At 43.9% G+C, this 25227-nt stretch overlaps 1 protein-coding gene across 1 annotated transcript in view; it reads left to right on the top strand.

The window, feature by feature from the left end:
* Rrn3 (RRN3 homolog, RNA polymerase I transcription factor) overlaps positions 1-23225 on the top strand; it is a 36449-nt gene extending 13224 nt beyond the window's left edge. Inside the window, exons 10-18 of the mRNA XM_028778327.1 lie at positions 3560-3652; positions 5508-5646; positions 6780-6910; positions 13773-13903; positions 15211-15395; positions 17854-17962; positions 19173-19325; positions 20234-20321; positions 21625-23225. Of these exons, the coding sequence (XP_028634160.1) occupies positions 3560-3652; positions 5508-5646; positions 6780-6910; positions 13773-13903; positions 15211-15395; positions 17854-17962; positions 19173-19325; positions 20234-20321; positions 21625-21855 (1260 nt within the window). The 3' untranslated portion in view covers positions 21856-23225. The remainder of the gene's footprint in view (positions 1-3559; positions 3653-5507; positions 5647-6779; positions 6911-13772; positions 13904-15210; positions 15396-17853; positions 17963-19172; positions 19326-20233; positions 20322-21624) is intronic.
* Positions 23226-25227: the final 2002 nt, after the last annotated feature.

The following is a 25227-nucleotide window of genomic DNA, read 5'->3' as shown; positions in this document are numbered from 1 at the left end:
GAAAACAGCCCAGTTCTTTGCTTCATTCTAGTCACACTTTTTAAACTTCTCCTATTTTCTGGGAATTGTAGACAGCTTAGTCTATGGTTAGAGACAAGGCTCAAACAGTCATCAAAGGCAGAGGTGCGTTGTGGGGAATGCTGTGAGCTAGACTGCCTGATGGGACTGTATGTATGATATGAAGAAAGACCCAGCATGACTGTTGAAATGAGATGCTGCATCTGTTTATGTTTGAAGACTCTGACTTATGCTCTTGCTCTCTTGGTCTCTTGCCTTCCTGCTCCCACTCTGTCCCCTCGCCCTCCCCTCTCCTTCCCCCTCCATTCTCTCCCCCCTCTCTTTCCACAGGTCAGGCTTTGTTTTGTTTAAAGAAACAAAGAGGAAAGAGGCTGTTGCAGAAGGCTGTTTTAAGATACGTGTTCCAGTTTGGACCGGTTTAGCTGTAGGCAGGGACTAGTTGGAGAGTACTTACTGTGGTAGTTTTAATAGGTATGGCCCTCATAGACTCATGTGTTTTTAAATTCTTGGCCCACATGGAGTGCCATTATTAGAAGGTGTGGCCTTTTGGAGCAAGTGTGGCCTTGTTGGAGGAAGTGTGTCATTGTGGGGATGGGCTTTGAGGTCTCTCTGCTCAAGCTCAGCCCAGGGTGGGATACAGTGTCCTGCTGCTGCCTGCAGGTCAAGATGTTGAACTTAGAACTTCTCCAGCACCATGTCTGCCTGCATGCTACCATCCTTCTCACCATTGTGATAATGGACTAAAACCTCTGAAACTATAAGCCAGCCTCAGTTAAAATGTTTTCCTTTATAAAAGCTGCTTTTGTCATGTTGTCTTTTTACAGCAATAAAACACTAACTGAGACACTTACCAAGTAGTTGTAGCTGGAGAACTAAGAATAAGCTTGTGGAACAATTCAGTCAGGACAGGGAGCAGGAGTGGTCAGAAGGGAGAGGTAACTTAACCTGTGGATGTTTTGAGGATCTGGAAGAAGAGAGTCTGTCTGGTCGGTATTATCAAGGATGACCAAAGCAAAAGTCCTTGGTTTTGGCTTGTGTAGATGGTTTAGCAAGTAAAGTGCTCATGAAAACTTTGAATAGGTGTTATGGTCTGCGAAAGTGTTTGGAAAATAAAAATAGAATCTCCAAAGCTAGCTGCTTAGCTAGACTAGCCTTATCTGCAAACTCTAGGTTCTGAAAGACCCTGCCTTGGTGAATAAGGTTGAAAGCAATTGAGGGAGACTCCTGATAACATTGGGACTGCCCACATAAACGTGTATACATTTAGGTCACGTACGTGCAAATATGCATATGTATATACATAGCACACAAAATTAATTAACTAGTGTATTGTTGACTGATTGTGCCTATGGGGATCAGAAGAGGCACCCCTATTATTGCACTTAGGGGTGCTTGTGAGCAACCAGATAGCTGTTGGGAAATCAAACCCTTGTCTTCTGCATAAGCAGTCAGTATTTGCTCTTAAGTGTCAAGCTGTTTCTTTAGTCCTTGCGTGTGAAATTTTAAAAAGTCGTTAGAATTGTAATAGTTTTTGGTGTTTTGCCAGTGAATACTGCAGATGGTTAGGCTTTTTAGAGAGTCTGAGGTGCAGGCATGGCTCATAATCGGGGTCTTAAATACTTGAATAGGAGACTTGAATTGGAAATACTTGAAAACCTGAGGAGATACAATTCCTTTGATCTCCTCTTTTGTTGATTTTTGTTTTGTTTTGGTTTTTGTTTTTCAAGACAAGAGTTTCTCTCTATAACAGAGCCCTAACTGTCCTGGACTCGCTTTGTAGACCAGGCTGGCCTCAAACTCATAGAGATCCACCTGCTTCTGCCTCCTCGTGAGTGCTGAGCTTAAAAGAGTGCACACCCTTATTCCCCTCCCCAGCTGATGTTCTTTGAGACAGGGTCTTTCTGTGTAGTCCTCGTTGCCCTGGAATTCATTATCTATACTAGGTGGGCCTTGAACTTACAGAGATCTGCCTGCCTTTGCCTTTTGAGTCCTGGGATTAAAGCATGCATTGCCATGCCCAGAATTCTTAGTGGAGAAAAGCATTTAATATTTTTTTATTTTTGTTAGCTTTTGATTTCTCCTATCTTTTTTTTTTTTCCCTCTTGTCTTCTCCCACTCGCTGGCCTTGCTTGCTCTGGCCCAAAGGTTTTTATATATTTATTAGGTGTAAGTACACTATAGCTGTCATTAGACACCCCATAAGAGGGCATCAGATCTCATTACGGATGATTGTGAGCCACCATGTGGTTGCTGGGATTTGAACTCATGACCTCCGGAAGAACAGTCAGTGCTCTTAACCGCTGAGCCATCTCACTAGCCTGATATCCCCCATCTTAAACATTTGTTTACTTTTTGTATCCTGTGCAATGGCATGTATGTGGAGATCCAAAGACACCTTAGGAAGTTGGTTCTCTCCTTCCATCATGTCTGTTCTGGGGATTGAGTGACTTGGTAGCAATTACCTTTACCTACTAAGCTATCTCCCTGACTCACTCTGTCTGTCTGTCTGTCTATCTATCTATCTATCTATCTATCTATCTATCTATCTATCTATCATCTCTCTCCATCTCTCTCTTCCTCTTCTTCTCCCTCCCTCCCTCCTTCCCTCCCTCCCTCCCTATGAATTTGTCTTATTTTATGTATTATTTGTGTATGTATTTATATTTTGTTTGTATGTCTATGCATCTCTTGTGTTTGTGGTACTTGCAGAGGTCCAAGGATGGGTGTGAGCTGCCATGTGGATACTGGGAGTTGGAATAAAAGTGCTTTTAGCTGGTGATGGAAGTGGCACACTCAGTGAAGACAGGCAGATCTCTAGAGTTTGAGGCCAGTCTGGTACATAGAGTGAGTTTCAGGCCAGTCAGTGCTACATAGAGAAGTCCTGCCCTGAAAAACCAGCTGGCTGGCTGGCTGGATGGATGGATTGATGGGTGGGTGGGTGGGTGGATGGATAGAAAGATGGATGGGTGGATGGATGGATGGAAGGATGGATGGATGGATAGAAGGATGGATGGATGGATAGATAGATAGAAGGGTGGATGGAAGGATGGATGGATGGGTGGATGGATGGATGGGTGGATGGATGGATAGATGGGTGGATGGATGGATGGATGGAAGGATAGATGGGTGGATAGAAGGATGGATGGATGGGTGGATGGATGGAAGAATGGATGGATGGGAAAGAACAAGTGGTCTCAACAGCTGAGACATTTCTCCAGTCTCTGAATTTTGTTTATTGAGGCAGGGTATTGAGCTGTAGCCCTGTATAGCCTGAACAGCTGGGGAGGAGGGGAAGGGTGTGCATTCCTTTAATCTCAGCACTCAGGAGGAGGCAAAGTGCCCTCCCAACACTCAGGCTGCAGAGGTATCTCTGTGAGTTCAAGACCAGTGTGGTCTAAGAAGTGAGTTCCAGGACAGCTTGGTCTATGTGGAGAGACTCTGTCTCGAAAGACAAACGATATAAAATATATATAGTAGATTAATTTTCAGCTACAAATCACTGCATTTTTTTAAATGCTTTCATTTATTTTTTGTGATATAGGTGAGCGTATCACGGCAGGATATTGAAGATGCTGAAGAGACAGCAGCTCAGACTTGTGGTGGGACAGATACCACAGAAGGACTGTTTAATATGGTCAGCATCAGCATCTCTTTGCTTTGACATTGATGGCTAAACTCCTTTGCTTTAATCTTTTGTTTTGATTCTTGTCCTTATTAGCATTTCTACTAACAGAAGCATACATTGGAGCTTTATCACTTCAGAGTGTGGAAAGATAGCTGTGGGCTTAGCCTTTTCCAGGATTTCTGTTAAGACACAATAGTGGAGGGCTAGAAGGATAGCTGTGCAGGCAGAGTGCTTGTCTTGTGTGTAGAAGGACCTAAGTTTAGCTCCTAGAACCCAGATAAAAATGTTGGGTATAGTGACATGTGCTCAGAATCCTAGCACTAGTGAGGCACAGACAGGAAGACTTCTGGCATGACCGTTGGGCCAGTCTAGAATAAGTAGTGAGCCCTAGATCAGTGAGAGACTCTGTCTCAGAGGTAGGCAGCAGTCCCAAGGAAGACGAAACTAAGCAACTTGTAGCCTCCACATATATGTGCACATGTCTGCCTGCTCACATACGTGTGCTCATGTGTGCCTGCTCACATACGTGTGCACATGTGTGCCTGCTCACATACTTGTGCACATGTCTGCCTGCTCACATACGTGTGCACATGTGTGCCTGCTCACATACTTGTGGTAAGTAAATAGTTTAACAAACTTGTGAATATCTTCTTGAATGAGTATGTTGTTGGGATTACAGGTAAGTAGCATGCCCAGTGCTGACATGTTATTTACTTCCTATATAGGATGCTAATGGAGCCCTTTAAGATAAGTGTAGCCTTATCTTATGTCTAAGGGTTTAAGTTTGTTTTTGGTGAAATTTGTTTCATTTTCATTCATCAAATGTTTTTCATTGTTTCTGTAAGCCACAAGCATCTGAGGAAACAGCAAGCACAAAGTGTCCCAGTTTAGTTTCTGTTTTTTTAAGTTTATTTTATGTCTTTGGTGTTTTGTCTGCATATATGTCTGTGTGAGGGTGTCAGAAGCTGCTGTGGACTGGAGTTACAGATAGGTGTGTGGTGCCATGTGGAATAGAATCCGGGTCCTCTCGAAGAGCATCCAGTACTCCTTAACAGCCGAGCCATCTCTCTGGGGCCTACTTTCTATATTTTGCCAGTTAGATACCTTAAAGTCATCACTCTCTAATTGGGATGAGGTGTACTGTGGAGGTTACTGACCAGAGTTTGAGCTGAATTGAGGTACTTTTGAGTCCAGGCATGGGGAGCAAGAGAGCTGGGAGGAGCTAAGTGAGAGCCTGTTTTCTGGATGTGGCAGGAAGTGGCACACATGTGCCATGGGAACATGGGCCAGAGTACAGTTGTTTGGAGTCTGTTGTCGTCTCCCATGTAGATTCTGGAGATGAGACAGACTATGGTCCCTGAGAATCTCAATGGTTCTGTGCCACCTTTGACTCTTGGATATTGGTTCTGAGGCTGTGACTGGAGAGGCTGTGTGTTCTTGGCAGACAACACAGTAGCTTTAAGATGCTGCCCAGACCTAGGAAAGGTGACACAGCCACAGCACTGCAGACTCAGGGATGGGAATGTGTTGTCGGCATAGCCAGTTCTGTCTAGGTCTTCTTGAGAGTAGGGCTGAGGGTACACAGTCTTAGTCTGCATGAGGATCCAGTCCCAGTCTCTCCCTCTCACACTTGCCCCATTCCTCAAACCCCAAAAGGTAAAGAAAATGAAAAAAAAAAAAAAAAAAAGGAGAATACACTGGTGTTTATTTAAAATTTAAGACCTGACTGGTCCACATTTCTGCTTGAGAGACTGGGACAATGTGTGTGTTTTCTTGTTATTTAAAAGAAGTAATGGCCTGTGTCAGTTTCCCTAGACACTAAGGAGTCTGTGACTTCTGTAATATCAGTTTCCATTTGTTCAAGGATGAAGATGAGGACACTGACCCTGAGAAGAAAGCTGACCAGGAACGGCCTAGCCAGATGGCCCATCCTACTGCCGAGCGCCTGGACACCCTGCTTTCTTTGCTGCTGTCCTACATTGAGGATGTCTGCCGTGTGCATGGTAACCGCCAGGGTGCCCTGAGGACGAGATACAGGGCTAGACACACCACCTTCTTCTGGTCCAGGGCCACAGTTTGAAAATGGAGGCAGTGGGGTTAAGACTTCAGTACTCAAAGTGAACATCAAAGCCCATAATGTTCTCACTGTTGGGCATTAGATGGTGTTTGGACAACTTTAGAAGAGATCACTTGTATTTGAGATGCTAAGGAAGTTCAATAATGGTGTGCTGACCATCTTAGGATGGTGCCTGTATTCTATAGTTTCTTGGGAGGCCTTTGCAGGTGTATTTATTATACCCAGTGTCAGGACTTTAACTTTACAGAGTAAACTAGTTTTCAGAAAACAACCTGGAGACTGCATGTCCATGCACCCTTCTGTGGTTTAAGAATGAGTTTATTAGCCAGCCTTGGTGGCACACGGGAGGCAGGTGGATCTCTGAGTTAGCGACCCAAGTCTCGGGACAGGCATGGGTGCATAGAGGAGCCCTGTCTCAAAACCAAAAAGAAGGCATGAGTTTAATCAGCATAGCAGATATGGACATAGTAGTTCATGTCTGTAGTCTCAGATTTTGGGAGGTAGAGGCAGGAGGCACGTGAGTTCAAGATCGGCCTTTTGTACATAGAATTGCAGGCCAGCTTGGGCTACATGAGACTGTGGCTTCACAGCAGTGTGTGAAGTAAGTTCTTGATTCCTTGTCATTTGGATTACTTTGATTTGCTTTGAGAAAGGCAAAGTCTGGAGCCATTGAGATGACTCAGGATGCAAAACTGCTGCCTGCTTAATTCTGAGGTTTTGGTTTGGTTTGGATTTGCTTTTTTGCTTTTAGGCCTTTTCTTTACTTTTTGTACTTGAGCCTCATGAATGTACAGCCGTTGCCCAAATGCTGACTTTTTTTGTTTGTTGGTTGGTTTGGTTTGGTTTTTCAAGAGACGGTTTCTTGATATAACAGCCTTGGCTATCCTGGAACTAATTTTGTAGACGAGGCTGGCCAGGAACTCAGAGATTCACCTGCCTCTGCCTCCTGAGTGCTGAGATTAAAGGCCTGTACCAGCACTGCTTTCAAATGCTGATTCCTAATGGTATTGTGTTTCTTTGAAAATGTCTGTGAAATTAACATTAAAATTTTCTCTGTAGGTAAAATTGATAACAATAAAACAAAAGATTTATACCGGGATCTGATATCCATCTTTGACAAACTTGTGTTGCCCACACATGCCTCCTGCCATGTACAGTTCTTCATGTTTTTCCTTTGCAGCTTCAAATTGGTAAGTAAATTGAGATTAATATGTTTGATTGATTGATGGATGGATGGATGGATGGATGGATGGATGGATGGATTGATAGGCTAGCCTGGAACTCAAGAGATCTGCTTGCCTTTACCTCATGAATACTGACTGGGATTAGAGGTATATGCTACCAGGCTCAACTAAAAACTTACTATTATTTTTTAAAAGTGTGTGTACCTGAGCATGTCTGTGTGTGGTTATGTGTGTTGTGTGAGCATTGCCCACAGCATTTAGAAGAGGGCATCAGAGCCCCTGGAGCTGAACTTTGGTTTTCTGGAGCAATATGAGCTTCTAATCCCCAGCCCATCTCTCTAGCCCTATTTTATTATCTTATTCCACATTTTCCTCCTCAACAACTGTGGAAGACACTAAAGGTGTTGTCCTGCCTTTGGTCACTAGATGGTGCCCTTCCCCTTTTGGTGGTACTGGGGCTTAAATCCAGCTCTTGTAAGGGAAGCAACCAAGTACTCTACCAACCAAGCTATCCTTGGCTCCCAGCCCTGGAGATGTTTGTGGGATGTTTTTAAAGGCAGGGACTCTCTATAGCCCTGGCTGTCCTGGAACTAGAGATGTAGACCAGACTGGGATCAAACTCAGATCTGGCTGCCTTTGCCTCCTAAGAACTGGTATCATAGGCATACTCCATTATACCTGGCCTGGGCTATTATTTCTTTTATTCTCAGTATTGAGAGCCACCTGAGGTGAGTGCTAGGACTCAAGCACATGTCTTTTAAAAGAGCAGCAAACTCTCTTGTTTCACAGAGGTCAGAGGACACCCTGAGGGAGTTTGTTCTCTTCTACTACTTGGGCCCCAGGGATCAAGCATAGTTCATTGAACCATCTTTTGGTCTCATATTCAAACTTCTTAACCCAGAGTTGTTTTTTTTTTTTTTGGTGTTTTCAAGACTGTAAAGCCCTGGCTGTCCTGGAACTCACTCTGTAGACCAGGCTGGCCTCGAACTCAGAAATCCATCTGCCTCTGCCTCCCAAGTGGTGGGATTAAAGGCGTGCGCCACCACCGCCCGGCAACCCAGAGTTTTAAAACTGTAGTTTTGGGCTTTCTCCAAAAGCTAACCTCAGTCTTAATGAAACCTGAGTATTCCTGGCTTTAGAAAACAGTCTCTAGGGAGCTGGTGTAGGGCGTGCCTTTTGCTAGGAAGCCTGTTGGCAATTATTCCTCTATTTAATCTTGTGTTTGTGTGGCTGATAAACAAATAGAATGCTTTGTATTCATAGCAAGAACCTCTGGGGAGTTCTGAGGAGTGTGGATAAGCTCTGGTCTTCAGGTTTGGCTCAGGATCTAAATCACTCGGTCTTTTCTTTTTTGAGATAGGATCTCATTACATATCCCTCACTGGCCTGGAACTTGCTGAGTAGGCCAGCTGGCCTTGTACTCACAGAGCTTTTGCAAAGCTCTCCCTCAGACCTACATTCTGCACAGAGGGGTGTGTGTGTGTGTGTGTGTGTGTGATTTTATTTTTTTAATTATATATATGGATATTTGGCCTGCATGTCTTTCTATGTACCACTTGCGTGTCTGATGTCCTCAGGTCAAAGAGGGCACTGGATCCCCTGAGACTATAGTTAGAGGTTGTGACCCTCCGTGTGGGTGCTGCTGAGTTGTCCCTCTAGCTCTGCTGTGACTTGTAAAATTACATGTGACATTTATTTAGGTTTGTGTGTCTGTTTCTGGTTGTTGTTGCTTGTGGTGGTATGGAGTGTGTGTGTGTGTGTGTGTGTGTGTGTGTGTGTACACATGAGCATGGGTGTGAACGTGCATGCACCTTGCCACCATATACCTATAAAAGGACAGCGTTTGTGAGTGTGTTCCCTCCTTCCATTGTATGAATCCCCACTTCAGACTTGGGTGTCAGGATTAGTGGCAGGCACCTTTCCCTGCTGAGCCCTCTCACCAGCTTTTGTGTCTCTGAGCAGGGATTCTATATGTTGCCAGGCTTGGCATCAAATTTCTTCCCACTGGTAGGGACAATAGAAACACCACTGAGCCTCACCCTTTGCATTGATTGTGAGGTCCATTGGATCATTTCCCACCTGGGATACTTTTGTAGTTTTAAGAGGTAGGTTTTTCTTTTCTTCTTTTTTAATTAAAAAATACAATCTATTCTGATCATGGTTTCCTAATCTTCATACCCCAGGTCCTCCAGGCCTTCTTTCTTTCTCTCTTTGAGAAAACAAACAGGCAACAACAGCAACCAAAACCCCACAAATAATAACAACAACAATAGGAATAACAGCACATAAAAAACAAAGGGAAATGGTACACAAAGACACAAACAGACACAAACAAGATTTATAAAAACATAAAATTAGAAACTTTAATATACAAGCAAAAAATAAGATTTTATATTGGCTATTTACTCCTGGACGTGGAGCCTGCTCTTAAGTATGATTTGAAAAGCCTTTGGAGAAACTGATTTTTCCTTTACAACAGGGAGTTGGAGATAGCTTTTCTTTTGGCCTGCTTTTCTACATAGTTCCTGAGCTCTGAGGGGAGGGGTTTGATGGAGACAACCCATTTAGAACTGAGTGGTCAAAGGTCTCTCTCTCACTCTCATCGTCAAGATGTGGGTCTCTATATGCATTCTTGTTGCAAGAAATAATAAAAAATGCAACATCCTGGCTATCTCTGGCTACTCTCAGGCCCCTGCCACCCCCTCTGCCTCCAGGGCTAGCCCCAAGTAGAGACCACCCATCTCAAGGTTCTCATGCTGCAGGTCTTCCCATCTCCTGATTCGCCTACCTCAGAACCACTGTTCTTCTCAGCCATCTACCCCCTGCGGCTAGTTGTCACAAATCCCCTTAACCCAGTAAATCAAAACTCTAGAAGCTTGTAATTAATTAGTCAGATTTATATATCAGTAAATTCTCCATTCACAAGATGCCCACACAATAATATCAGAGCCAATTGATAATGATACAAGCTGCCCACCTAGATTAGACCAGTTATCCCAATTATCCTGTCCTTTATGATATTCATAGCTGCCTGGGGCTAATTAAAGCCACAAGGAATCTGGATCATCTTCCTCTTCCTCCATCTTCCTTCTCCCCCCCCTCTCTGTCTCTGAAACTCTTTGCTCCACCTCCCTTTCCCCTGTCCAATCACAGGCTTCTTGTTGTATTAATATTTAAATTAATTGGGGGGAAATTCTGCTACACATTCCAGTCTTACTGCAGGAATCTTCTCTTATGATGGATGAGTGACACCAATCAATAAGTAAAGCAGAACCATTATTTTATGGCTTCATCTTCTTGCCAAACAGTTGTATTTGGGTTTTTGTTAAGTCTGTGATCTATCAGTCTCAGGTTCTTGGCAGCCAGGCATAGATTCCATCTCCTGGAGTGGGCCTTAAATTCAGTCAGATAGTGGTTGGTTACTTCAACAGTTGTGTTGCTTTTGGCACAGTGTGTCATGGAGGCAGGTCACCCTTGTAGATCGAAGGATTTGAAGCTGGGTTGCTAATCACATTTCTCCTTTGGTAGCACACAGAGTCCTTTCTAGTACCGTGCATTCTAGTCAGTAAAAGGTGAAGGCTCTGTTCAGTGAGATTTCCAGTGTTATCTTTAGCCTTCAGGCCTCATCATCAGTTTGTGGAGAACAACTAATAGGCTTGGCGATAGCTTTAATTTTGGGGGAGTTTCTTTGGCCAACAATTCAACAACCCAAACAATGGGTTACAACAAAGATGTAAAGTAGTCCTGGCCCTGGAGGGTTCACATTGTGCTGAAAGATGTATAGTTGTGGGTTTGTCTTCCTTGATATTTGGTGCTTCCATTTATACTTCTTTCAAGTATGTATATATTTTCAGAAGCTTCTATTGTAGTAGGTTTCTAATGACCCTTCAGATTGCCCACAGTGTTAGCTGTCCCTCCTTTACCCCCTCTTCCCTCTTCCTCTCTCCAGTTAATCCTCCCATTATTTTTCCTACCTTGGGAAACCCTCCCATCCCTTCTAGTTTATTCTTTATACCTAACACCTGGTTATATTGAAGCCTGTCGAAGGCTTAAATACTTCAATATCCATGTATGATCTTGTCTTTGGTGTTTGAATTACGACTCTTAGGATGATTTTCTTCCTAGCTCCATCCATTTACCTGCAAATTTAATATGTTCTTTCTTCCTTCCTTTCTTTCTTTCCTCCTTTTTCCACAGCTGAATTGTGTAATCCATTTTGTAAATGTACTATATTTTCTTTATCCATTCCTCTGTTGATGAGATCTAAGCTGTTTCTAGTTCTAGCTATTATGCATAAACAGAGCAGCCATGAACATGGGTGATCAAGTCTCTCTGTAGTAGGATACAGAGTCCTTTAGGTAGATACCCACAAGTGAGGTAGATGTATTTCCAGCTTCCTGAGGAACCACCACTCTGATTTCCATACTGGCTGTAGAATTTGTACTCCCTCAGCAATGGGTGAGTGTTTTCTGCCCCTGCATCCTTGCCAGCATGAGCTGTCCTTTGTCTTACTGATCTTGGCCATTCTGACTGGTGTAGAAGGAAATCTCAGAGTAGTTTTGACTTGCATTTCCTTGATGACTAAGGATCCTTGAACATTTCTTTAAATGTTTCTCAGCCATTTGTGTTTCATCTTTTAAGAACTCTGTGTTAAGAATTATGTACCCCATTTTTAAATTGTGTTGTTTTCCTGATGTTCAGGTTTTGGTTTTTGAGTTCTTTATGTATTTTAGATAGTAACCATTTTTCAGATGTGTAATTGGTGTAAGTTCTTTTCCCATTCTGTTCTTTTTCCATTCCACTTTGTCCAAATGACAGTGTCCCTTGCTGCACAGAAGGCTTTTAATTCCATGAAGTCTCATTTATTCTTCTTAGTGCCTGTGCTATCAGTGTTCTGTTCAGAAAGTCTTCTCCTGTGCCAATGAGTTCAAGACTATTCCCCACTTTTTCTTCTGTTGCGTTCAGGGTATGTGGCCTTATATTGAAGTCTTTGATTTCTTTGTAGGTGAATTTTATGCAGGGGTCAGTAGGGATCTTTACATTCTTCTGCATGCAGCCATGCCGCCATGCAGTTTCACTAGGTCAGTATAATTTGTTGAAGATGCTCTTTTGTCCAGTGTATATTTCTGGCTTTTTCTTTTTTTGATAAAAAAAAATCAGCTGACCATAGGTGTTTGGACTAATGTCTAAGTCTTCAATTTGATTCCAATGATAAACATTTCTTTGTTTGCCAGTACTATGCAGTTTTTATTACTGTAGCTCTGTAGAACCCCTTGAGATTGGGGATGGTGATACTTCTTGCAGTTCTTTTATTATTCAGGATTGCTTTCTGTCTGTCTCTCTCTCTCTCTCTCTCTCTCTCTCTCTCTCTCTCTCTCTCTCTCTCTCTCTGTGTGTGTGTGCACGTGTGTGTATGCGCGCGTGTGTTTGTTTCCATATGAGCTGGAAGTTCTGTGGAGAATTGTGTTGGATCTCTAGACTGCTTTTTGCAGGATTGCTGTTTTCACTGTATTCATTCTACTAATCCATGAGCATGGGAGATCTTTCCATCTTGTAGCATTTTTTTCAGTGTCTTAAAAGTTTTTATTATGCAAGTTTTTCACTTGCTTGGTTTGATTTACCCTAAGGATTTTTTTTTTTTTTTTTTTAATTGAAGGCATGTGCTGCCGCCACCCGGCCTCTCATCTTCCGTGTCTTGAACTACTGTCATTATTTCATTCCACTCTTTGTGTGTTTGGGACTTTATTAAGGAATTTCCTCATATCAATCTGTTCCTTAAGGTCCTTGGACACACTCATCATTGCTATTTTAAAGTCCTTATGTGTGCTTCGGCTATGCTGCAGTTTTCAGAGCCTGCTGCAGCAGAGCTGCTGGATTCTGGTGGAGGTGTGTTGTTTTGGGTGTTAAAGTTGTGTTTTTGCACTGCTGTCTATCTAGACATCAGGATTTGAGGTGCTTCTTGGTGTTGATATCTGGTCTTGTCTTTGAGCAGGTGTTCTGTTCTTGGTTTCTGTTACCCTCTCTGGATCTTAGGGAAGTGATGGGTTGTCTGATAGAAAGTGCCTCTGGAGGTGCGTGTGTGGTAAAGAGGAAGGAGTAGAGACGGGCTAAGAGAGAAGGCTGAGGGCGCTTCAGGCGAGACACACCTGTGGTCCTGCGTACTCTAGAGATGGGGTCCCCAGGGAGTTGGAGGTGTGTCAGGGGATCCTGGTTGTAGGTCACATTATGTCACAGAATTGAAGAGAGAGAGGGATGGAATGTCTAGGGGGGCCTTGGGTCTAGACTAAGAGTTGGAGGTGGATGTTCTCTGAAGGTGAGAGTGGAGAGATCTTAATGGAGGACGTGTGATTCATCTACCTGAGTCCCTGCCCGAAACTCTTGGGGACCTTTGGGATAGAAAAGAAAGTGTTTCTAGGTGTGGGGGCTGATAGGAAGGAACCAGGACGGGTTACAAGGGATGGGTGTGCTGAGAAGGCCCACAGGGAGAGGGAAAGCTGCATCCATGCCGAGGTTTGGCAGATTCACTGAGGAGTAAATAGCTGGAGGGAGAAGGGCCCTGCAGGTGTCCTGCTAAGGGCTGGGATGAGGCTGGGGCGACTATATTAGAGGTCAAGAAGGACATGACCTGAGGCCCAGCCCAGCCTGGCCACTGGGTCCTAGAGGGACAGTGTTTCTAGGTGTCAGTGACTGACACAGAGAGATGGGGTGGGAAAGCTGAGTCTGCTGGGCTGGGCTTTTAAATAAGAGCCATGACTGCTTTTTCGTGTTTAGCGGTGTAACTACATTGTTAGATGACATCTTCAGGGTGCTGAGAGCTAGAATATCTTCAACATTAGAAAGATCAAGCTAGCAGTCTCTCTTGTTACAGGGATTTGCAGAAGCATTTTTGGAACATCTCTGGAAAAAGTTGCAGGATCCAAATAACCCTGCCATCATCAGACAAGCTGCTGCGAATTACATGGGGAGCTTTTTAGCAAGAGCTAAATTTATTCCTCTTATGTAAGTAACTTAATTTTCTAAATGCCTTTTGTTGTTGTTGTTTTAAGATTTATATATTTATTTTATGTGAGTACACTGTCACTCTCTTCAGATACACCAGAAGAGGGCATCAGATCCCATGGTTTCTGGGAATTGAACTCAGGACCTCTGGAAGCTATTAATCGCTGAGCCATCTCTCCAGCTCTCCAAATCCTTTTTAATGTTTGTTTTAGGAAGATTATAGTGTGTTTGTTTGTTTGTTTGTTTGTTTTTGTCAAAGAAATAGGCCGTATACTTTTGGTCTGTCCTTGTAAAGCAAGGGGGAAATCTGTTCACTATAGTGTAAGATGTCTTTATTTCTAAGAAGCAGCTTGAGAAGGGGAAAGCTCCATTTTGGATAATAGAAGAAGTACATGAAGCTTTTAGAAAGCAGGTGTTCATGTGTCATCCTGAGAGGCTGTCTGTCTTCATGGATAGCATGCTGGTGTAGATTTTTTTGATTCTTTTTGTAGGTTTGTCATTTTTCACTTGCTTTCCAAGTCACTTGTGTCTGTTTGACCTGAGGAATACCCTTTTTAAGGTAATTAGGTGTGGGATGGAGGCCAGTTTCTTCAGGGGGCTCCAGAAGCTGTCTTTCAGCAGAGATGCTGTTAGCTCATCTCCTAGTCAATTGAAAGTCTGTGTGGCTCCACGTTGTAAGTCCAGACCATAAGAAGATGTGATCTTAGCCACATTGGGTTGGGAGCTGATCCAGGAAACCTGTTGGAATAATTCAGCTCCATCCTTAGAAGTATTTTGTTTTTTGTTTTGTTTTATTGTATTTTTCTGAGACAAAATTGTTCTACAAGTCAGTCCCTAAGGCCTCTTGCTCTACAAAAAACAGCACTGTCTTACCTTAAAACGGAAGGTATCCTTTAATTCCAGCACTTGGGACGCAGAGGTAGGTGGAACTCTGAGTTCAAGGACAGCCAGGGCTATACAGAGAAACCCTGTCTCAGACGGAAAACCACAATGAAAAATTGGGAGGCAACTTCCTACCACCATCCTTTTCCTTCTGCTTCTTTGTTCTTGGCTAAGGTTTTTGGTGAGTTTTTTTGTTTGCTTATTTGTTTTTGTTTTGTTTTCTTTATTATTATTATTATTTTGTTGAGTTATTTCTTTTTTGTGATGGGGATGGACCCCAAGACATAATGCATTTAAGCAGTTGCCTACCCGTGAGCTACACCCCAGCCCATAGGTAGTGTTTGAGCCTTCTATAATGGATAGTGTGTGTTTCTGTATCTAGCTTTCTGATAAAATCAATAACTCTGCCTTTTTTCTCTTTCTAGCACTGTGAAGTCGTGCCTGGATCTTTTGGTTAACTGGCTGCATATGTACCTTAATAACCAGGATTCGGGATCAAAGGCTTTCTGTGACGTTGCACTCCACGGACCGTTCTATTCAGCCTGCCAGGCTGTGTTCTACACTTTTGTTTTTAGGCACAAGCAGCTTTTGAGTGGAAACTTGAAGGAAGGTCAGTTGTGTGGGTCCAGGCTGGGCTTTCTTTCTGTACGTACACCTTTAGGGCACTGCTGCTGGTCTTGAATTTGCCGGCTTCCATCGAACTGTGCAGGTATTGTCTGGGATCTGAGGACCTGAAAGGATGGGGTGGGGTATAGTCTAGTGTAGACAACTTTACTTCAGTTTCAGTGTGCTTTTTAATACAGGAATATAACACAGAGTGAACCAAGGACAGTTGCTTGAGTTCAGAAACACATGATCAGAAAAACATGTAAATAAACACCAGTAAGCACATGCTAAATATTATCAGACAGGGCAGCCCTTTCCCAGAGCTTTCTCAGAACAGACCAATCTAAACACAGTTGCCTGGCACGTACTGTAGATTATGTCTGGGAAACAAAAGCAAGGCAGAAGGCCATATCCAGACTCATGGTACACTGGCCAGATTGGGTTCTATAGCTATGTTCCGACATCCAACAGGAATAAACCTGTCTTATAAATCGAAGGTGAATGTTTGTCACAGGAGGCACAGAATCATGTCCACAAGCAATCCAGGGGATAAACTGAGGTAAAGGCCCTCTGCCAATTTCCCCTGGAGCCTCTCTTACAGTTCCCCAAGGCATTGTTCTCTATGGGTCATCCTGTTGATACATTTAAAAAGTTCTTGCTTTTTAAATGTGTGAAGGGGTTGTGGGTGGGGTGTCACCACAGGAGCACCATGGACCTTGAGTTCTGGGTTCACTTCAGGGATGAACAACTTTTGTTTTTCCCACTGCTGTTTATGTATTGTTTAGCTGGCTACTAGAGAGAGCCCTGTCCTTGGAGCTTGAACAAGCAGTGTCCTTGGCTCTCCTCATTTGAGTTCTTCCTGATGTACTTCCTCGTGGTCTTGTTTTGCCCCAGGACAACATTCCTCCTAGGCCAGTGGTTCTTAATCTTCTTTATGCTGCGGGGTGGTGGTGGCACACGCCTTTAATCCCAGCACTTGGGAGGCAGAGTGGATTTCTGAGTTCGAGGCCAGCCTGGTCTACCGAGTGAGTTCCAGGACAGCCAGGGCTACACAGAGAAACCCTGTCTCAAAAAACCAAACAAAACAAAAGAGTCTTGTTAATGCTGCGACCCTTTAATACAGTTCATGTTGTGGGGACCCCAGCCACAAAAATATTTTCATTATTAACTTTATAATTGTAATTTTGCTACTGTTATGAATCGTAAAGTAAATATCTGTGTTTTCTGACAATCTTAGGTGGCTCCTGTGAAAGGGTCATTTGACCTCTCAACAGGATTGTGACCCACAGGTTGAGAACCACTGTCCTAGATTTTATCACATGCCTGTAGTTTTCTGAAGTCCCAGGGCCATATGTGGGTGAGGGGTTATGCCTGGACCCCAATAGGGACGTGCCTATGTGTGTGCACACGCGTGCATGGGCTTACATGCACATAGACTCGAGTGTGTGTGTGTGCGTGCGTATGTGCGTGTATATGTGATACTATGTCTATTTGTGTCCGTGTCTGTGTGTGTATGTGTGTGCTACCTTGCCTAAGCCTCCCAAGGGATGAGATTACAGTTGTGTGCCATACCTGGCTTTGTATGTGATTTTTGAATGTATATACACATATAAATATACACACACATACATTATTTATAATATAATTTATTAATATATTAGGTTTATTAACTTTATGTGTATGGATGTTTTGCTTGCATGTATGTCTGTGCATCATGTGTGTGCCTAGTGCCCATGGAGTTCATAAGAGGGCACCAGACCCCTGGAATCGGAGCCACAAACAGGACTGAGCCTGGAACTCAGGCTTGGTCTTCTACAGAAGCAATTAAGTGCTCATAACTCCTGGGCCATCTCTCCATTCCTATATAATTTTAAATTGGTAATTTTAATTACCAGCTTAATTGGTAATTAAGAAAATAGACATGAATTGGTTTGCTTGGTTCAAAATAATAAATGTATCTGCATTTTATTTTAAAAAAATATTTTTTTGAGGTGATTTCACTATGGAACTGAAGTTGGCTTCAATTCATAATTTTTCTACCTCAGCCTGGGCTAGGATTCCTTTGTAGGAGTGACTGAGGGAGAGGGAGGAAATCTTGTCAGTAACGTGCAATCTTAGGATGGTGCTTCGTTCACTACTAATGAAGGCACGAGTTGGACTGAGTTGGTGCCTGCCCCGAGCGTACAGACACAGATTCCAAGTTGCCATGTAATCCTTCACCCAATAGGAACTTGTTTCTTTCTTTCGAACAGTTGTACTGTTATCAGTAGTTGGCTTGACTTTTATTCCTGTATTTCTGCCAGTAACTTGTTTATAATATCTTTATTTTGGGGTGTGGTGTACTGGGGCTCAAGCCCATCCTAAGCATGTGTCCTACCACAGAGCTCTGAAACTGTTTTTTTACGTATGTAATAATTTGTGCTTTTAAAGATATCTTAACCCCTCCCCTCTTTTAATCAAAGGTCTGCGGTATCTTCAGAGTCTAAATTTTGAGCGCATCGTGCTGAGCCAGCTGAATCCACTGAAGATCTGCCTGCCGTCTGTGGTTAATTTCTTTGCTGCTATCACAAAGTGAGTCGTTTGCATTTTCCTTTATGGGCATTTAAAAAGTCAAGGGGTGGAGCTTGGTGCTGGATGCCATTTGCTTTGGCACTGAGAGTAAATTCCAGTCCATTTTCAAGAGCAATACATATAAAGAAACCAGTAATGCTGTTCTTGCAAGAGTAGTACAGCCAGGTATTTTATTCTTAGCGACACTGGAGTCCCGCTTTTATCCAGAGCAGCCTAGGACTCTAATACTTAATGGACAAACGAATACTAAAGAGGCAAGCTAGTGCACGGCGAGGTGTCAGTAAGCCACAACTCCTTAGTTCCAGGGAGACACGTATTAGTAACAGAACAAACTGGGGGACACCGTGATAGTTAAAGGTTAGGACAGCCGAGTCTGGCTCTCAGGAAGCACTTGACAGTGGTGAAGTTTCAGAATGCACAACAAAAACTGAATTCAGTATCAAGCAGTAACAAATCTGAGGTGTTCTGGAAAGTGCATGGCCCATCCTCACCCCAGCTAATTTCTGAGCATGGAGCTCTGCACTGTCTGGATGTCCGACCACAGCATGGCATGAGTCAGGGTTTTTACTATAGCACACATTTTCTCGTCTTACAGAAGTATAATGCTGTAATTATGGAAAGCAAAGGCTTCATTCTTTCCTACTGTCATTCATCAGCATGTAAATATGGAACTAGTTATCTTTGGATTATATTGTGCTACTATTTTAGAATTTCATCTATGCTGACTTGAATTTCATGAAAAATCTTTTAAGTGAATTTTTGCTTAAGAACAACAGTGCCAGCCAGTGAGCCCAGCCTTGTGTTGAGGTTAAAAGTATGCACTGCACCTGGCTTTTTGTTGGTGTTGGTGTTGGTGTGTGTGTTGTTATTTTGAGATGAGGTCTCACTATGTAGGTTTGGCTGTCCTGTAACTCACCATGTAGACTAGGCTGGCCTCAGACTCACAGAGATTCTCCTGCCTCCACTGGGATCAAAGGTGTGTGCCACCATGTCCGCTGTACCTGACTTGTTTTCCCAAGTGTATACAAGTGTTTTGCCAGCATGTGTTTCTGTGCAGCACCTTCGTGTCTGAGCACTTACCTTAACTGGTTCTGTTCTTTCACCCTCGTATCCAGCAGTGTTTGCATTTCAGCTGTGATCTCGATATCACGGCCCACAGGCCTGGCCCCATCATGGGGATGCTCCCTCAGCTTTGTTGTGTATCCCACAGTAAATACCAGCTCGTGTTCTGCTACACCATCATGGAGAGGAACAGTCGCCAGATGCTCCCCGTCATTCGAAGTACAGCTGGCGGAGACTCTGTGCAGACCTGCACCAACCCACTGGACACTTTCTTCCCCTTTGACCCTTGTGTGCTTAAGAGGTAGGTCATCTCTTCTTCCTCTTCCCAAGGCTGGGATTTTGAGTTGCTCTGTCCTCAGTGGGCTTACTGTTAATTTGGGTGATAGTGAATGCGTGCCTGGCAAAGTCCTCAGACTGCTTCACAAGAACGCCATTCTGTGTTCATGTTTTCCTGAGCCCAGGCGGTACTGAGGCCTTTTTTGGCTTGCTGTTTTGTTTTGTTTGTGAACTGGTTGGTTTAGATGGGTTAGTCTGGGAGGCGGGGGGTGAGTCCGGTTTCCAGGACAGAGAGGACTGACAGCTTTTGGCCTCCTAGGTTTCTGCCAACATTATCTATCCTTTAGAGACTGAGTCCCATCCCAGTGTTTGTGATTTATCTACAAGATTATTTTGGGAAACCACTGAGTCATTCTTGGTATTTGTATGTTTTTGCTAACTGCAGTTTCTTTCTTTTCTTTTTTCCTTTTCTAACGTATTTTGTTTTGTGAGTGTTTTGCCTGCATGTATACATGTGTACCACAGCAAGTGCTCTTAATGACTGAGCTATCTCTCCAGCCCCAGATAGTTTATATGCAGCTTTTCATGTTGCCTGGTCCCTAAGTCTTGGCTGGGTGATGTCACTGTAGTTGGTTTTCTAGACTTAACATTTAACAGATTCCTGTAGGAGTTCCAGAATATCAGTCTGTTTGTCCATGTGATAATTTGTTCCTTACTGAATGGGTCAAAAGCAGTTTCCCTTGAAATCTGAGAGACAGAGATTTAATCACTCACCTGCATTACTGGGGGTCCTAATGCTGAAACCTCAGACTCGACAGACTTCCCTTGTCAGCTGTAGTCTTTCCTTCCTGCTCTGGGGTGTGTGTCTGAGAAGAGAGCCATGGTGTTGGAGTTTTTGGCTACATACTGACTTTGAAATGCCGTCCTTGGCAGGTCAAAGAAGTTCATCGATCCTGTTTATCAGATTTGGGAAGACATGAGTGCTGACGAGCTCCAGGAGTTTAGGAAGTCCACTAAAAAGGTAAAGCTGGGTGGAGACAGTGGTTAGAGTCTCCTGTAGTGCGCACAGTGCATGCGCTTGAGTCAAGGCCCAGGTTATGGTTTTAGTAAGAGAGCATCTGTGGAGTTCTGTCTCATTTGTTTCTGTCATGGTGGTTCATGCAGCCCTGGGCCCGCCCTCCCTCTCCCCTCACTCAGTACTGTTCACTGTCATACTAGGCCACTGTCTTCTTTTTTTTTTTTTTTGTATGTGTTTGTATATATGTGTGTGATCAGTTGCATACATGTGTATGGAAACCAGAAGTCAACCTGTGTATTGGCCTTAGGAAGTAGGCTATTTTCTCAGACAGGATCTTTTATTGGCAGGCTGAGTTTGGCTGAGTTTTCCTGAGTTTGGCTAGCCAGTGAACACAGGAATCCGCCTGTCTCTGCCTCCTTAAGGCCAAGATTCCAAGTGTACATGTATCTGGGTTTTTATTTTTATTAATTAGTTTATTTGGGTTTTTGGGACAAGGTTTCTCTTTGTAGCCCTGGCTGTCCTGGAACTGTAGACCAGGCTGGCTTCGAACTCAGAGACCCACCTGCCTCTGCCTCCCAAGTGCTGGGATTAAAGATGTGCAACAGCACCTGGCTTATTTCTTTTAAATAATCAGGTACTTTTATAATGGCTTGCAGCCTCATTTAGTGGTGGAGTGCCTGACTGACATGTGTGAGGCCGTGACCTTCATCCCAGCACCGAAGCTGGGTGTGCTGCTTCATGTCTGTCATCTTAAGCACTTGGGAGGATCAAGTGTTTTGAGTCCAGTCTGCTACATAGCGAGACCCTGTCTTGGGGTATGCAAGGGAGGTGTTGAGAAGAAAAATAGCTGAAAATAACGGTGTGGCCAGTGTCTGTAATCCCAGTGTGTGTGAGACGGGTGCTAGAGGATGAGGCTACAGATGAGACCCTGTCTAAAACCAAACCCTGTGAAAGACCCCTGGAGAGGCCGTTCAGACCCCAGTGGTCAGAGCCACAGGTTGAAATCAGTTCCTGTTGGATAAGACTTTGCTGGCTCCACAAACAAAGTGATCCTAGTGGAGTTCACTGCCCAGCCATCTGCTCATTAGCCACCAAGTACAGATGCCACAAATGCTCACTGTAGAGTCTGCTCTTGGTTTGAGATCCTCAGGGATACACAGACTTATATCTTGGGGGTTTAGTTCGTTCCTTTCACATGTTGGTCCAAACTCGCGTTCTAGGCTTGGTGGCAAGCACCATCTCACCATTCCATGAAAACTTTCCAGACCAACACTGTGTTATTTTCAACACTCCATTCTCTCCACAGGAGCTCGTAGAGGATGAAGATGATGACTTTTTGAAAGGCGAAGTGCCCCAGAGTGACACAGTGACCGGCCTAACCCCGAGCTCCTATGATGCCCACTTACGAAGTCCCTCCAGTAGTGTGGGCTCCCCTCCTGTGCTGTACACGCCAGACCAGTCTCCTCAAGGATCTGTGACTGAGCGTACTCTTCTCTCCAGGGCCCTGGGCCCCACTACTAACCCCACATTGGACTAGTCTATGTCTCACGTGTCCAGCTTCCATGTTGGACTTTGGCCATCATCTGAAGGGACCCAGGTTTTGTATGTTTGCAGTTGTTCCCTGTGGACATAAGGAAAGATTGAGTGTCATGTGCAATATTTCACAGTGTACATAGCAATCTGTGCCTACAGTCTTTCAACTGCTGGCTGCATGCCACGTCAGCCACGGCCTGGCAGGTGGCCTTCTGACAGGTTTCTTTTTATTAGAACCATAGTCACATGACTTTGTTGGTCTTGTTTTGGTGAGATATCCTCCAGTATCAGCCCTGCCTGTGAATATTTGTGACTGTACCCTGTTCACAGTGGTGTAATGGTTTCCTTTTGGCTAGAAGTCTATTTGTAACTGTAGGGTACACGGGGAGATGCCGGGCAGAGGTGAAGCTGAACACTTGGGCCGGCTTCACCGAGGGAACACAAAGGACTGCAGAGAAGCCAGACAGGCAGAGAGCATTCAGAGAAACACAGAAAGGCACTTGTGCAGGATTCCACATAAACCCAGCTGCAGTAACCATAGCTCTGGCTGACTGAAGCGGGCCTGGGTATCTATCAACCATTCCACAGCTTGCACAACACAGACTCAACCAGGAGAGCTGTTCTTATACCAAACAGCCAGCCTTCCTTTGTGGCAGGTGTGTTCGAGGGCTGTGGAGGCTGCCTTCCCTTGGATCCTTACATGGTAACGTATATTTGTGAAAATGACCCTTTAAGTATATTTAATTTTTTGCCATTTATATTTATTTAAAGGCAAGCAATATTTTCTTGGTCACAATATTTTTTAATGGAATTCCTCTCAACATTTATATACTCCTTTATAATGAGACTGATGTAGAGCCCTGGGTTTCAGTCTGCCTATGAATGAATACCTTTTTGAACAAAGAAAATTTTATTGCTTTAAAAAGCTTTCATATGAGGCAAGCAAATCCCTGAATTCCAGCCCAGCATTGGTGGCAAGTCACTGGGAAACCTCGAGGTTCTGTCTTTCTTATACTGTGTAGCCCTGGCTATTCTGGAAATGACTATGTTGCTCAGGCTGGTCTTGAACTCACAGGTTTGCTTGTCTTCAACTCTGGAGTGCAGGGAGCTTGTGCCACCACTGCCCTGTTCAAGGTTATTTTTTAACTGTTGACCGAAAGTGCAATGAAATTGCATTCATAGATACTGATGGGATGTCAGATTTGTTATGTAGCTAGAATGTAGCAGGTATTTTGACAAATAAGCCTCTTGGGTTACAAAGGTGTTTGAGGAGAAAAAAAATCCATTGGAAAATGAAAGTACTGCCTAGCTCACCTGGGGCCTCCCTGCTCACACCAATGCTGGCTTCAATAAAGACTAGCCGTGCTTCCATGACTGCTGTGTTGAATCTTAGCCTTCTGCTCCAAAGGGAGTGGGATGGTTAGATACAGATGGGCATTGGTTAAGATATTCCCCATGGTTTGAACAAGCCAGAGAAATTACATGGCTCCCTGGGCATGACGGGACACTTTCTGAAGTTTCAGCACTTGGAGGCTGAAGTAGGAACATTTTTAAGTTAAAGCCAGACATAGTGAGATGTTTTTAAAAGCTAAACATTTTTGGAAGAAATTAGTGAAGTCTCCTTGGAAAACAGAATTTTTTTTTTGTATTGAGGATGGAAACCAGGGTCTTACAGATACATGTACCCAGACAAGTTGTCTGTGAGCAGACACCATGACCAAGGCAATTCTTATAAAAACATTTAGTTGGGGCTGGCTTACAGGTTCAGAGGTTTGGTCCATTATCATCAAGGCAGGAACATGGCAGCATCCAGGCAGGCATGGTGCAGGAGTACCTTCATCTAAAGGCTGCAAGCTGAATACTCGTTTCCAGGCAGCTAGGAGGAGGGTATTAAATCCCACACCCATAGTGACACACCTACTCCAACAAGGCCACACCTCCTAATGTGTCATTTCCTGAGCTAAGTATATACAAACCATCACACAAGTCTCGCCTATCTTGAGGTGAGAAGAGTTGGTAAGTACTCTGTAGTTTATAGTTGTGAGCTTGGTCTGTGGGGACTGGAGGACTCTGCATCTTATTTCAGGCTGGTTCCTGAATTTATTGTCTAGTCCCTCAGTTCCCTTACACCTTCATGTCTGGCTTTAGTATTGTATACAGACTGTAAGCTGCACTCAGTTCTTTGGAATTCTTCCACTATTTACTAAGTTTCTACACAATGCTCATTCTCTCTGTGTGTGTCTCTCTTCTCTCTCTTTGAGGCAAGGTTTTTTTTTTTCTATACCCAGGCTGACCTCAAACTCAGAGATCCATCTGCCTCTGCCTCTGCCTCCCAAGTGCTGGGATTAAAGGTGTGTGCCCCCACCACTGCTCTGCACACATAATACTTTTTAAACAACATTTCTTCTCACTGTCGATGGTTGGTCCTTGGGTTCTGCTGTGAAAGTGTGCTCACTGACCTACTTTCCTAGTTTCCTCACACCCATAAATTACGTATGTTTATGGAGAACATAGTATACAGCTTAGCACTTTCTACCCATAAGCACTTAACTGTTACACTGCTCAGGAAACCACATTTCTGTCTTCTGGTTCTGAATAAGCTATGATTCAAAGCAATACTCAGGGCCTGGAGGCGGCTGTGTAGACCATAGCACTTGCTCTGCCAGCAGAGAAGGCAAGTTCTGTTGAGAGCACCCATCAGGCAGCTCACAGTCGGCTTTCTCTGGGTGCCTGCACTCACAACACATAAATACTAGTAGAAACTTTTTAAAAAAAAGCCATAATCTTAGTACTTTAGACTCTAAGATGGGACTGCCATGAGTTCAAGGTTAACCTAGGCTATACTGTGAGTTCTAGGCCAGCCCAAGTTAGTTGCAAATTGAGCACCTGTGTTGTGATTGATTGTTCCAGGAGACAGGCAGCTCATTTTGGGGAGTTCAGCTGAGCCTCTTCCAAAAGAATTATCACAACTGGGCTTGTTGACGTTGCATCCTGCCACAGGGGTGGGAAGGCAGTGAGACGCTCAACTGAGGGTGCAGATGCAGCTTGCCACCTGTTGTATGCGACTGCCTTAATTGCGTGGTGCGTCAGAGTAGATAGGCCTGGGATGACTAGGGAGGGGGCTCTTATTCCTGCAGATGCAGCTGGTTGGGTGGAGGGCACCAGCATCACTGTAGGTAACATTTCACCTGATACTCTGTAAAGAAGCCCCAAACTCATTAACTCTCAAGTGAGCTTGAGTGGAATCCTGCTGGGTTAGGTTTGTCAGCGGCACCTCATGAGGTGTCCTGGGTTGTTTGCTACATAACCTTAGGATGGTTAAGAATTGATGCAAGCTAAAATCTTGGGAAGAGAAACCTCAACTGAGAAAACGCCT

Source organism: Grammomys surdaster, unplaced genomic scaffold (assembly GCF_004785775.1).
Source record: "Grammomys surdaster isolate TR1022 unplaced genomic scaffold, NIH_TR_1.0 334, whole genome shotgun sequence".
Classification (NCBI taxonomy): domain Eukaryota; kingdom Metazoa; phylum Chordata; class Mammalia; order Rodentia; family Muridae; genus Grammomys; species Grammomys surdaster.
Note: the sequence above shows the minus strand (reverse complement) of the source record. Positions and strands in the feature narration are given on the sequence as shown.